The sequence below is a fragment of the Ursus arctos genome, unplaced genomic scaffold (assembly GCF_023065955.2).
Source record: "Ursus arctos isolate Adak ecotype North America unplaced genomic scaffold, UrsArc2.0 scaffold_36, whole genome shotgun sequence".
NCBI lineage: Eukaryota > Metazoa > Chordata > Mammalia > Carnivora > Ursidae > Ursus > Ursus arctos.
In genome coordinates this window covers 8,664,905-8,678,976 of record NW_026623050.1, presented here as the reverse complement: position 1 = coordinate 8,678,976, position 14,072 = coordinate 8,664,905, and the positions used below count along the sequence as shown (strand labels likewise).

At 41.2% G+C, this 14,072-nt stretch overlaps 1 protein-coding gene across 6 annotated transcripts in view; it reads left to right on the top strand.

The window, feature by feature from the left end:
* The window catches only part of TTBK2 (tau tubulin kinase 2), a 133,460-nt gene that overhangs the window by 106,462 nt on the left and 12,926 nt on the right, over window positions 1-14,072 (top strand). For all 6 annotated transcript variants that reach the window (XM_026479903.4, XM_057306194.1, XM_048218300.2 and 3 more), the window contains 2 exons: window positions 2,608-2,819; window positions 4,782-5,370. In XM_026479903.4, coding sequence (XP_026335688.1) covers window positions 2,608-2,819; window positions 4,782-5,370 — 801 coding nt within the window. The remainder of the gene's footprint in view (window positions 1-2,607; window positions 2,820-4,781; window positions 5,371-14,072) is intronic.

The following is a 14,072-nucleotide window of genomic DNA, read 5'->3' as shown; positions in this document are numbered from 1 at the left end:
TGTGGCACATATATACAATGGAATATTACTCAGCCATCAGAAAGAATGAAATCTTGCCATTTGCGATGACGTGGATAGAACTCTAGTTCTAGGGTATTATGCTAAGCAAAGTAAGTCAGTCAGAGAAAGACAAATACCAGATGATTTCACTGTTACATGGAATTTAAGAAGCACAAGAGATGAACATAGAGGAAGGGAAGGAAAAATAAAATAAGATAAAAACAGAGAGGGGGCAAACTGTAGGAGACTCAACTATAAGAAACAAACTGAGGATTGCTGAGGATCCCAGGACCCTGAGATCATGACCTGAGCTGAAGGCAGACACTTAACTGACTGAGCCACCCAGGCACCCCAATTCCTTCCTTTTCGAAAACATTACTCAGATTATTAGTATTGTTGGTTGTTTTGTTGTTGTTGTTGTTGTTGTTGTTGTTGTTGCTTTTGTTGTTGTTTTGTCTTTTTGTGAGGTAGAGGGGGGGTGGGGAAGGTGCAGAGGGTGAGGGAGAGAGAAAATCTTAAGTAGGCTCCAAGCTCTGTGCAGAACCCTACATAGGGCTTGACTTCATGACCCTGAGATCAAGACCTGAGCCAAAACCAAGAGTTGGACACTTAACCAACTAAGCCACCTAGGTACCCAGTGTTGTTTTTTTTTATATCAGTGATGTTTGTCTGGATTTTTCAAAGATGTTTATCATATCCTTGCATTTTTGGAAGTCCTGGACTTTGTTCTTTCTTTCTGAAGTATTTCCATTAGAAGTTCCTTTAGTTGAGGTCTTTTGGGCAGACTCTTTCAATTTTTACTTAGTCATAAATGTATTTATTTTAGCATCATTCTTTGTGTGGGGGGGGGCAGCAAAGGAAGGTTTATTGAATGATAGCAAGGTGATAGTACAAAGCTCCCCAGGAGGGAGGGGACCTGAGAGGGTTGCCCGGGATCATTCATTAAAGAGAGTTTATACTAGATTTAGAGTTTTTGACTGACAGTTGTTTTTCCTCTGAGTTCAAGTCTGTTACTTTTAATTTTTTGTTCTTTGTAGGTGATCCATTGCCCTCTGTCTTTGCTCCCCAGTTACTTTTTACTTTTCTCTTTGTCTTTGGTGGTCTGCATTTTAACTACAGTGTGCGTAGGCTTACATTTTCATTTATCCTGCTTGGGATAGCTTATGTTTCCTGAATCTTTGAGTCATAGTTTCATATCATTTCTGGGAGACGTACAGCTATTCCCTACCAAAATATTGTCACTAATTCATTCTTTTTGTTCTCTTATCCTGGGACTCTGGGTAAACATATGCTTTTTCATTGTTATGTAATTTCTTAATCTTTTTTTTTTCCATATTTCTCATCTCCTTGCTGTGCTTCATTCTAGGTAATTTCTTTTGCTATGTCTTCTAGTTCACTGATTAATAACTTCAGCTTTTTCTGGGTAATTTGATGTTTAACTTGTTAATTGAATTTTTAATATTAAATTCATCAGTTAAATCCAAATAATCCCTTGTTGATCTTTGTGATAGTGACCTTTACTTATTTAAACATTTTATACATAACTGTTCTGTATTCTGTATCTTAAAAAGTTTAATATCTGATGTCTTTGGGAGATCTTATTTTTAAAGATCTATTTATTTGAGAGACAGAGAGGAGGGAAGAGGCAGAAGCAGAGAGAAACCTCAGAAGACTCCATGCTGAGCACAGAGCCCACTCGGGGCTGGATCTCATGACCCTGCGATCATGACCTGAGCTGAAACCAAGAGTCAGACGCTTAACTGACTCTCACCCCGGTGCCCCTGTGTTAGGGAGTTTTAAATGTTTTTCTAAAAGTTATTATTTCTGCTCTTAGTCATGGTGGCATGCCTTCTTGTGTGTTTGACTATCTAAAGATAGTGTTTTACTCATAATTGATGGCAGTCTTGTAGACCTAAATTGGGGATTGGGAAGCCTTCCTTCAGAGAAGATTGGCATCTGCTTCTGCTGGTAGCCAGAGTAGACCCCCAATTTGATACCAGTTGGGCATCTTCTGAGGGTCTCTAATCAGAATAGACAGACCAGACTCCCCTCTCTCACCCCACTACTGGTTTAACTTCTCTGGTAAGTGTACCGCTGTGGGCATCTGTCCTTAGGCAGCCCCACCGCTCTGAGCTGCATCGTGTTCAGCCTCCTTTTGCTCTGCACGGCTCCTTGTTCTAGTTCCAGATTTTCTTGTTTTTGTTTGGTTTTTCACTTGTTTTTTAGAGAGGGAACAAGAGGGGATGTTCAGGCTTGGTGACCCATCCTACGTCTTGTGAGACCACTGGTGTCTCCAAGAAAATGTCCTTTCCAGATTTTATTTTTAGTTTAGTGGAATGGAGTCCTGCAAGCATCTCATTAGACATAATACAGAAAGTTAAGGTAAACATTTTTAGACTAAAATAATACTGAACTGAGAATAAATTAAGAAAACTCATTTTATGAAGGGTTAGGAAACAAGTATGTAATGACGTTGACTATCCAAAATATCCCCATTTCTGCAAACACCTCCCAAGCATTTGCTTATATTATTTTGAAAGACGTCAGTGATTGCTACACATACAGTCACCTGAATGTTTTCCATGGTTTTCTTTATATTTTGTTTAGGCCGCCACTGAAGAAGAGAACAGCCATGGTCAAGTAAACGGCGTTCTGAATGCTCCAAGCCTTGGTTCACCAATTCGTGTCCGCTCAGAGATTACTCAGCCAGACAGAGATATTCCACTGGTGCGGAAGTTACGTTCCATCCACAGCTTTGAGCTGGAAAAACGTCTGACACTGGAGCCAAAGCCAGATACGGACAAGTTTCTTGAGACCTGGTATAAAATAATTTTTCTTTTTCTTTAAAGCTACTAAGATGATATAATTACCATCATCATCATCATGAATTTCTATTACATAGTCTTTGAAATAAGAAATTTTTGCATTTTTGTAGTACTGATTTGATCAAGTTCTCATCTCCATCCATGTTTTTAATTATCATTGTGATTCTTAGTGTGAATTCTCCTATAAAATTGTTACAAGTTCTGTAACATAACCTTTGGCTTTGGGAGCTGGGCAGTGGGAGCTGGTTAACTTCATGATACCGGATACATGTTAAATGAACATTTTGAACTTACTGTGTTTGTAAGGGAGCTCTTTTACTGGAATGAGAAGATGCAGTGTAGAGTTGGAGAGCACATGATAAAGAAGGTATGATACAGGAAGGAGGGGAGTATGTGAAGGAGGGAAACAAGTACTTTATACACAAGGGACAGGCAATTCGATTCACTTTAATGAAGGCCCTTTATGAGTAAGTACTGTAGGAAAAATAGACATGAATAAGCTTATCATTCTTCCTAGAAAGAAGGAAAGGTGGAACTTTAGAGAACTATACCTAGATAATAACTATAGTTCATGTTTATAAGTCCCATTATCCCCAAATTCTGATAACAGAAGACAGAAATGAAACTTTAAAAAGAATTTGGGGTGTATTTATGAATTATAGAAGGCTGCAGTAATATTAAGAGCTGATGACTAGTGATAGTCACACACCCTTCAATGTACATCCCTGGTGGCTACTACTGGGAATGAAATTGTAGGTTAGAAGGACTGCGTATTTGGCGCACACGGTGGTTACTGTGTCCAAAGATAATTCAGCCTAATCTAATCTAGCTTCCATTTTTGACAGTTCTTCATATATGTGTATTCTTCCGTCCATGGTAATGATTCAGCCTCACAGCTACGTGATAGAAGCTTCTGTCTGTACACTGATACAATGAAAAGGATGGATTTGAGTTGGGACAGTTGCTTAAACATTTCGAGTTGTGGCTAAGATTAGGAATAACTATATAAATGCAATAGGCACAAAAGCTTAGTTTGGTAAAGAATTAGTTTAATAAAAGAATGGAACTAAAAAGAGAGTCCCTGCTGTGGGAGGAGCTGAGAAATAAGACAGAGTTGAGAAAACAGAAGTAATGAACTCAGGCCAGAACCTGGAATGAAGAGGAAACCACTGAAGGAATTGAAGCACCTAATTACAGACTTGGAAAGGGAAAAACATACTGCTTAAACTGCTTCCCTGAAGGTGAGATCAGCTCGTAGAAGCAAGTACAGCCAAATGGTCACATCATTAATGCCTGCCCCTCAGCCAGCAGAGAGATTCGTATACGGTGTCAATTGCCTTCTAATCCACCCAAACTGACAATATATGTTGAAGCTTCCCCGTGCCACCCCCCCCGCCCCCACACCGGGCACCACTGTGTACGTAGTGGGCCGGCCAGCTTGTGCAGCCATCGGGGCTTTTCTTCTTAACAGTCTGCCTTTGGAGTTTACTCGCATGAGTGTACATTTACATACATCTCCGAAGACAAAACACACGAAAGTATTTGCCTGGAGTCTCCATTTCCTTCCCTATGCTAGCTTCTTCATTTCCTTTTATAGGGTTTCTGGTGAGGCAGAATCCCCTTGGCTCAGTTCTGCCTCAGTCCCCCAGAAAAGGCAGAGGGCAGTGTGATTGGATTGACAAAGAAAAGGTCAAAAAGAGTTCCCATAAGTCAGCCTGGTTAGGCTTCTCCCCTGCCCCGCAGCGGGAGAGCCATCTTCCCCCGTGGGTTCCATCTTCCAAAACCGAGTTATGACAGGTGGAGAAGAACATTATCAGCCTGTGAAACTTCCCTTATGCTTTATTTATATATTATTCCCTCAACTGTATGTGAATATTCGTTCTGCATAGAGCTTATAGGTTATGTAATAAATATTTTCCTAGGGCAATTGAGTAACTTCTGTCTGTTTTTTTTAAGCCTGGAGAAAATGCAGAAAGATTCCAGTGGAGGAAAGGAATCTGTTCTCCCTGCTCTGCTTCATAAGCCTTGTGTTCCTACCGTGTCCCGTACGGACCACATCTGGCACTATGATGAAGAATATCTTCCAGATGCTTCTAAGCCTGCCTCTGCCAACACCCCTGAACAGGCAGATGGCGGTGCCAGCAATGGATTTATAGCAGTTAACTTGAGCTCCTGCAAACAGGAGGTTGATTCCAAAGAATGGGTGATTGTGGACAAGGAGCAGGACCTTCGAGATTTTAGGACAAATGAGGCTTTAGGCCATAAAACAACTGGAAGCCCTTCTGATGAGGAGCCTGAAGTACTTCAAGTCCTAGAGGAATCGCCTCAAGATGAGAAGCTCCTACTGGGTCCTTGGGCAGAAAGCGATCAATTAAAGAAAGAACCCTCAGGTGTGGTCTTAGCACTTTCTGGGGAGTGCCCTGCCACTGCTGCTTCAGAACAGTATACAGATAGGCTCGAACTCCAGGCTGGAGCTGCTAGTCAGTTTATTACAGTGACACCCACAAGCCCAATGGAGGCGCAAGCAGAAGGACCCCTTACAGCGGTAAGAGATTTGTTCCAATTATTTTTCGCTGTTACCCACTCAAGGTGCTGTTAAAAAAGAACGAACAGTTGATCAACTAAGATGGTTCAGCAGATGCCTAAGTTTGGCAGATGGGGATAGGGAGTGATGTCTGGACTAAGTTCTATAGTCATCATCCAGCATGAAATTTCTCGAAACAAGTGAGCTTTCCTGTCAGGATAGCAACTCAACACATGAAGTGTCATTATAACCTAATTTCAGAATAACATCTGTAATTAGACCACTAGAGCTGTCTATCTATGTGTTTAGATATGACTTTAACTTTAATTCTAGAGATTTTGAATCTCTGCGTTATAAATCTGGTGAGGAAGGCATATGTGGTTTATACTTCATAGGGTACACTTGGCTAGGCTTGATTCTCTTTGTTGCTTTTTTTGTAATCTTCGCACAGAAATTCGTCATATTTTACATTACTCTTAAACAGTAGTTTTCCAGCTTTGATGTCCATTGTTTAAAATACAGAGTTCTAGCCTCTCTTCCAGAACTCCTACTTCAATAGGTTTGGGATAAAGTGAGTCCAGGAGTCTGCATCTTTTTTTTTTTTTAATGATTTTTTATTATATTATGTTAGTCACCATACAGCAGGAGTCTGCATCTTAACAAGTAGCTGAAAGCAGTTGTGATAAAGGTCTTTTGCAAAGGAACATTTTGAAGAAACTGCCCTCTTTACTCTCAGTTTGGGCATTCAGCTGGACACGCCTGTTACCCTGTTATTGTCAGTGAGCAGTGATGCCTTACGACTGTGAGCAGCAGGAGCCCCGGAAAAGCCAAACACGTAGGCAGTAAGGACCTGTGTGCACAGATCTTGGGCACCAGCCTGAGGACAGGTCCATCTCTCCTTACATGGGTGGAAGTATCAGATTTCCTTAAATTCCCTAATCATCTAGAAGCCATCTCTTCCAACACTGTTCCCCAAGCTGAAAAGTTTTTTATTAGAACATAATTCCAAATTCAGGTGTGAAACAGTGAGGAAAGATGGGCTTCAACACAGGAAAATAAATGCCTGCATCATTCTTCATCAGAGTTAGTCTTTTCTTCTTTTCCAGTTACACAGGTTGTTCACTGAATAAAGTGGCCTAGCCAAGGGAGCAAGTAGAGGCTGAAATCTAGCCCAGACGTTGCTGACCAAACTGTGGTCCTTGTTTGGGTCTGTTTCCTCTTTGGGGAGCATCCTTTTTCAAATTGTGCCTGGTAACCTGTGGACTAGAGGCAAATCCAGCCACCTCCCTCCCTTCCCCTTATCCCCTTTTCCTCCCGCCTTCCCTCTTTCCTTCTTTCTTTCCCTCTTCCCACATTCAGTCTCTTCTTTTCTTCGACTCTGCTCTGTGCACTTACCGCCACTCAGGCATTTTTCTCACCGCATTCTGGTGCGCTTCCCTTCAAAGAGGCTTTCTAAAGCCTTGGCTCCGCTTCTCGTATTTTTTGCCTTCTCCCACAGTAGTGTTTTATCCACAAAGATTGTTCTCATGGTTCTCTTACACTGTCTGCAGCATTTTCTCTGTCAAGTTATTGAAAGACTTGTATTCATATATTTGATACTCTAAGTTTGACCTTATTTTCAGATATCTTTAAATAAGAGCATTTTTCTTAACTGAAGGTCTCTAAAGAAATAACAGCTACATCACGTGTATACTTATGTCTAAGGTAATAAACCTACCATTTCCTTCCCTTGGGTGGGGATTAGCTTAAAAATATATTTATCTTGATTCTCTTCTTACTTAAATTCAGAGTTTACTTTTGCAAAGCAAACATTATAATATCCCCCTCACTTACTACAGACATATTATGTAGCGAGTACTGCCAGTTAGCCTCTGCATATCTCTTGCAACTCTGATTTTATGTTCTAGCTTGGATGATATGCTAAACCATATTACTGGGCTATCGGAATATTTTAAATTAAGACAAATTCTGATGGGAAACACTTTGTTAGTTCTTATCTTTTTCACTCAGGCTTGTTTCTCTTTTACGAAGGGAAGGTATACTGATGTCTTAAAATATGTAAGAACTATAAAAATGGGCAAAGCAAAAGTTTATCTATATTACAGGCATAGTTGGCATAATAAACTAACCAATGAGAATGCTAGCACCCTCTAGTTCTCTTTCTTAGTGCGGATTTATGAGCCTTCGTTAGGACTTCCCGTATCCCTACACATGAAACCGCTGGTTATCAAATAGCATGTGTAAACTTTCTAGATCATTTATTTTGAAAGATGGATAAATTTGCTAGATTGGAAAGAAATTGGTTTGGGGCTGTGTTGGAAATTAAAATTTTTTCCTTGGGTAAACAGTGTTGAAATTGGCTAAACAACATGGATTTACAGGGAGTAAATAAGACCAACCTTTGGCTTACAGGAGAAATATGAAAGTATGTTTGGACTGGAAAATGAAGAGACAGAATTAAGCTAGCATAAATGAACAAGGGTAGAGAAGAAAAAGAAAAGAAAATGAACTGCTTCCAAAAGAAGTCCAACTACTGGTCCAGAATGGAGGGATCTGTAGGGAAGAAGGTGACCAGTTTTATGTGACATTGGGTAGTCACTGTTGGTAGGGAGAAGGTTGGATTTGAAAAGTAGTGTAGAAGTGGAAGAGGTTTTTCTTACCAAGTGTCAAGGCAGATTGTACCACGTGGTCTCTTGGTTCTAGATGGTCATTTAGAAAGCCCGCGCTTCCCTTGAATGGTACCTGTGGAAGCAGGATAAATGTGACTGGGGAATAAAAATACCACCAAAACGTTACCTGTTGCTGTGTAACAAATTACCCCAAATGTAGCAGCTTTAAACAACACAGTTACTTCACCCTGTTTCTGAGGGTTAGAAATGCAGGAGCGGCTCAATCTGATGGTTCTGGCTCAGGGTCTCTCATGAGGTTGCTGTCAAGCCGTCAGCCAGGATTGAAATCATTGTAAGGTTCAACTGGGGTGGGAAGATCCACTTCCAGGCACACTCAGTGGCTGTTGGCAGGCCTCGGTTCCTCAGTAGCTGTTGGCCAGAGGCTTCGGTTCCTCACCGCGTGGGCCTCTCCATTCTTGACACGGCAGCTGGCTTTCCCAGAGAGTGAGGAGAGGAAGAGACAGAAATGGGGGTGGGGTGTGGTGGTAGCGTGAATAAGCCTCCACCATGATGGAAGCCGTAGTTTCTTTCATAACCTAATGTCAGAAGCGGCATAGCAGCACTTCTGTTGTATTCCGTTGGTCACTCAGACCAGCTCTGCTACAGTGCGGGAGGGACTGTGCAAGGGGATGAATACCAGGAGGCAGAGGTCCCTGGGGACCGTTTAGAGACTGGCTACCCTATCATCTTACATTTCCATTTCATTGAGTACTTTCATATTTGATCCTAACAACAGCCATGTGGAGCAAGCGGAGGGAATGTTCTCGTTTTTTGCACTGATGACACCAAGCCATGGGACAGTGAGATGGTCTGTAAAGAGGCAGATGGCTAGTGGAGTAGACTCTCTGTTCTGTTCCTCACACCAGGGGATTATCAACATACTGAAGGAATTTTCTCATTGGCTTGTTTCTTAGACATTGAGAAGGAGAAAGGGAGTGTGCAACAATGCACACATTGGGAGCAGGACAGAAAGAAAGGGAGCCACGTAACTTTTTGTGTGATCTGTCCGGTAGTCAGCACCTATTAAGAGGATTCCTCAAACTCTGTTTACAGGAGTACCAATACCAGTCCTGCAAAAATCAGATCAGCAGTGATTGTATTGCCTTAATTCTGTTCTTTTCATTCCTTCAGTTCTATTCAGTGTCTCCTAAGTTCCAGGCTTTACTATACCCCCGGGATCATCGGTTGGTACCACCCTACCAGGGTGGCACCGAAGGCGTACGTCTAACAGTTACCTTAAACAACACAAAGTGATTCTGGTGGAGCTGGGTACACAAATGAGGATGCACACGGGTCTGCCTAGGACCTAGGAGTGCGATATTGGGGGTTTTTATTGTTGAAACTTCTAAATTTTTTTTTTTACCATGAAAACTGAAATTTTGAAAATATACTACTTTCATAATTGGGGAGGAAATAAAAATTAAAAATCTTTTTCTGGGAAGATTAAGGTGCACTTCAAAAGTAAGAGGACTCTGAAGGATGAATTAGTTTGCTGGAGAGAGATGCAGGGGTGTCAGGCAAGGAACACAGCACGTGCAGAGACACAGAGGCTTAAAGCAACAGTGTTCAGAGTATTTAAATAAGTGGTCCCGAATCTAAGTGCCCTTTCCTTAGGACAAAGGACAAAGGCTGAAGATGAGCTACAGAAGGTAAGGTGATAAAGGGCATTGGCCTGCTCTGCTGAGATGTGTGCGCTGTGGGACAAGAAACTGCCAAGATCGAGGGAGGGGAATAACATGCCGTTTGGGAGCCGAGTGGGGGAAGATGGGCTGGGGCAGCAGCCAGTGAGGAGGCTTTGGCATTAATCCAAGCAAATAGATGAGAGATTGAACGGTGAAAATTGCAGTGAGAACTTGGGAGACATTTTAGTGGTACAGCTTATTTGAAATAGTAGTTTCATGTGGCTTTCCCAATGAAATGTGTTCCACTGACTGTTTGGAGCCCTTGTATAAACTAGAGGGACTATATGGAAGCTCATGGAGCTACTGAGAGCTTCCACTGAAAAAAGGAATGATCCATGTAAGGTATTAATAATATACTTCAATCATGTGAAAAGGTAAAGACTTTCTGGAATAATTGCGCCTATTAACTTGAAATGGCTTTTAAAGGAGAAATCTGCATTGACTGCATGTACCTTGACTGGGGAGTGGCCACATGTCCTCTGTCTGACCATGAATACCTGTTTGGTTTTTTTTGAATGATTTTTTATTATATTATGTTAGTCACCATACAGTACATCCCCGGTTTCCGATGTAAGGCTCGATGATTCATTAGCTGCGTATAACACCCAGTGCACCATGCAATACGTGCCCTCCTTACTACCCATCACCAGTCTATCCCATTCCCCCACCCTCCTCCCCTCTGAGGCCCTCAATTTGTTTCTCATAGTCCATAGTCTCTCATGTTTCATTCCCCCTTCTGATTACCCCCCCTTTCTTTATCCCTTTCTTCCCCTTCCGATCATCCTAGTTCTTATGTTCCATAGATGAGAGAAATCATATGATAGTTATCTTTCTCTGCTTGACTTATTTCACTTAGCATTATCTCCTCCAGTGCCGTCCATGTTGTAGCAAATGTTGAGAACTCGTTCTTTCTGATAGCTGAGTAATACTCCATTGTATATATGGACCACAACTTCTTAATCCAGTCATCTGTTGAAGGGCATCTCAGCTCCTTCCACGATTTAGCTATTGTGGACATTGCTGCTATGAACATTGGGGTGCATATGGCCCTTCTCTTCACTACGTCTGTATCTTTGGGGTAAATACCCAGTAGTGCAATGGCTGGATCATAGGGTAGCTCAATTTTTAACTTTTTAAGGGACCTCCACACTGTTTCATGGATACCTGTTTTTGATCCGGAAAATTTGGTCATTGTAATGATAGAAAAATTTTGTTTGTATGCGATTACATCTCTGAAATGATCTATGGTAGTGTAATTCAGTCTGTGAACAGAAAAGACCAGAAATAGGAAGGTCTGATTGGGGAAGTAAAGAAAGCCCATTTGTGAAGTGTTCAAATAATAGACTGGACTGTCACTTGGGAGAGGCTTCATGGAAGGGACCCAAGCATCCAGTGATTGGTTCAGGCACGTGTTCAACAATTGTCAGGTGTTTACCATGTGTCAGACACTGCACCAGGCATCAAAGAACCCAAAGCCTGGGGAGTCTCCTTACTGCTTTCAAGGGTCTTCAGGCTAGTGAAGGGAAACGATTTAAGTGTTAGAAATGCTGTGATAGAAATCTGTAGGTTATGGAAGTTGGGAATAGTTGAGCTAGATTCAAACCTGAAGTGTCTTCCAGTATTGCGTGTGAAGGGGCTTGAAAAGAGACCGCGAAATCCAGTAGTCACGTATGTGATGTGTAATCGCAGGCCGGCCAAAAATATTTTTATTTCCGTCTGTCTTTTCTGTGACTTCTAATCTGTGGGTGTGAATTGTAGATTGCTTGTGATTTTTAGTACCCCCGCAAAATTCTTAGAGTTTCCAATCCCACTAACTACACTGTGACTGTTAGTGATGAGTGACGGTCTCTGAAGATGGGATAACAGGGAAGGGAAAAAGCAACTTCTACTTTCTGTTTACTTAGGTCTTGAGGCTTCAGGTTTTCAGTTTTCCCCACCCGTGTAGCAGACTGCTGCCTGCTCCATTCCTCCTCCCGCCAGCGCCCCCATCCATATGCCAAGTCATACCACAGCGTCAGCAACAACAGTAACCAGCGTAACTGTGGTCAGAGTAGCAACAGGGGTAAAGAGTGAGCGCGTGGGACATTCTGTTAGCATGTAGGGCCTCTTATTACTCAATGTGATCATTGCTGTGCACTCTCTTTCTAGAAATCAAAATTTGATACATTAAAAACATGGTTCAATTATAGTATTTTAGTTTTATTCATAATTTTCAACACTTGTATAAAGCATCATATGAAGATGCTTTAAACAAACAAAGTCTTTGGGGATTTCGAATGGCCCAAAGAAATGTGAATGTTTAAAATTTAAGTTTTTTTAGACCAGGAATGCGTTTATATAACTCTGTTATTCTTGGCAATACTAGGAACCAATAAATTATTCTCCTACCAATATCTCATAAATTGTCAAAAAACCAAAATGAGATCTAGATATTTCATATATCACATACCTTTTATTTGGAAGAGAGGCTATCTGGTATGAATGTGAATTCCCCAAAGTTTTTATTATCTTAATAACATTACAATCCTTGAATGAGATGAAAGTTAAAGGGTAATTATTTATAAGTTACAGATAAATAATAGTTTACAGTTTATTGTCTCTTGCTATCTGGCCAGCTGTAAACATGGGGTAACTATAAGTAATGAGACCGCTTTATCTGAACTGAACAGTGATGAGACTGATGTTAGTGACACAGAGTAGTAGGTATTGGTAAAACTAATATTAAAGAAATGGAAAATACCGAGGTCATTTTCTAGTTCTGTTAAAAGGTGTTATACAGTTAGAGAACAGAAGAAAGGACATGAGCGAATTCATGCCTTAAAGAGATGTTTGTAAATTACAGAAATTAAAGGTATGAGAGATGCATATGGCTTACTGGCACATCATTGATTTAGTCCGTTTGTAAAGTGTCCCAAGTATGGGAATTGCTTTTGTGTCTTACAGTCTACGGTTAAGGAAGTTGTTTTCAGCTATACTTAGAATGAGTCTTCCTTTTTCTACATTTAGTTATGGATCTTTGGTTTTTCTCCTTTTATCTTGCCACATAATGTTTGCAGACTCCTTCTCAGACTTCATTTGAGTATAGCGCATGTCAGCAGGCTGTGCTATGCTGTGCGTGATTTTCAAAATCCTTAAGTCCTATCCCTGACTTTTTCTCATTTGTGAAATTTGTGTAAATAATAGCACCCAATTAAGGGCACCTGGGTGGCTCTCTCGGGTAGGTGGCTGCCTTCGGGCCAGGTCATGATCTCAGGGTCCTGGGATCGAGCCCTGCATTGGGCTCCTTGCTCGGCAGGGAGCCTACTGCTCCCTCTGCCTGCCGCTCCCCCTGCTTGTGCACATGCTCGCTCTCTCTCTCGAACTCAAATAAATAAAATCTTTAAAAAAAATAATAGCACCCAATTAAAATCTAGGGCAGATATAAGATGGAATTAGTAAAAATGGGTTTAGGAATACTTTAGAAATTTAAAGTGCTATAGAAATATTATATGAGAGTATTTTATGCAGTTTCTTGTAATTGCTCAGAATCTTTTTCAAGAAAATAGATTCTCCTGTCTGGTGGTTCCTGTATCTTTTCTGTATACAAGATTGTCACCCCATTTTTCATACTACACACACACATCCTTTTATATCCTGAATCTTAGATGAGTTAAGCTCAGAAGTGTATGGATTCCCTCGCTCCAATCTCAAAAGAGCAGTGGACTGTTATTTTTGTGAACACTGCTGAGTTTATTTGGGCTGGTGTTTTTGGAATTACATGTGATAATGAAGTGACTGTTGGTTTATTTTCAGTGTAGGTAGAGAGTCAGTTCCCTTGTTATTTGGCATTTTTATAACTTCTTACTTGACTTTCTTATCACCATCACTCTCAGGTCTTAAAAATTGCATTTTGAATAGTAAGTAACTATACATTTTAGGTTTCAATATGATTTCTAAAGTATACTAGAAAATTGCCATCTGCCTGAATATATTTTAGAATGGTGAAGGAGATGCAAGTGTGAGGTGACTTCCCGAAGGGAGCAGTGCCGCCGGAACTTCCTCCCTTTTCCCGGAGGTCATTATAGGTCTGGGCTCATTGTGAGAGTCCACATCTGGACCCAAACAGCCTGTCTTCATTCAGTTAATCTGCCGGGCCCTCAGGGTACTAGTTCTGTTCAGGAGCTGTTCAGGACACTGGTTGGGTATTTTCCCTGGGCTGGGCTCAGGACAGGCTTTACGCATTCTTAAACCTCTTTGTATTCCTGACACACAGAGAGACAGCGCCAGACAGTTTCTCTGCCTCTGGAACAACGCCGATGTCTAGGGACTAAGATGGGGTCTAAGCACAATCTCCCATGACAGTTCCAAATTCATTTTGCTTTGAATTCAGACC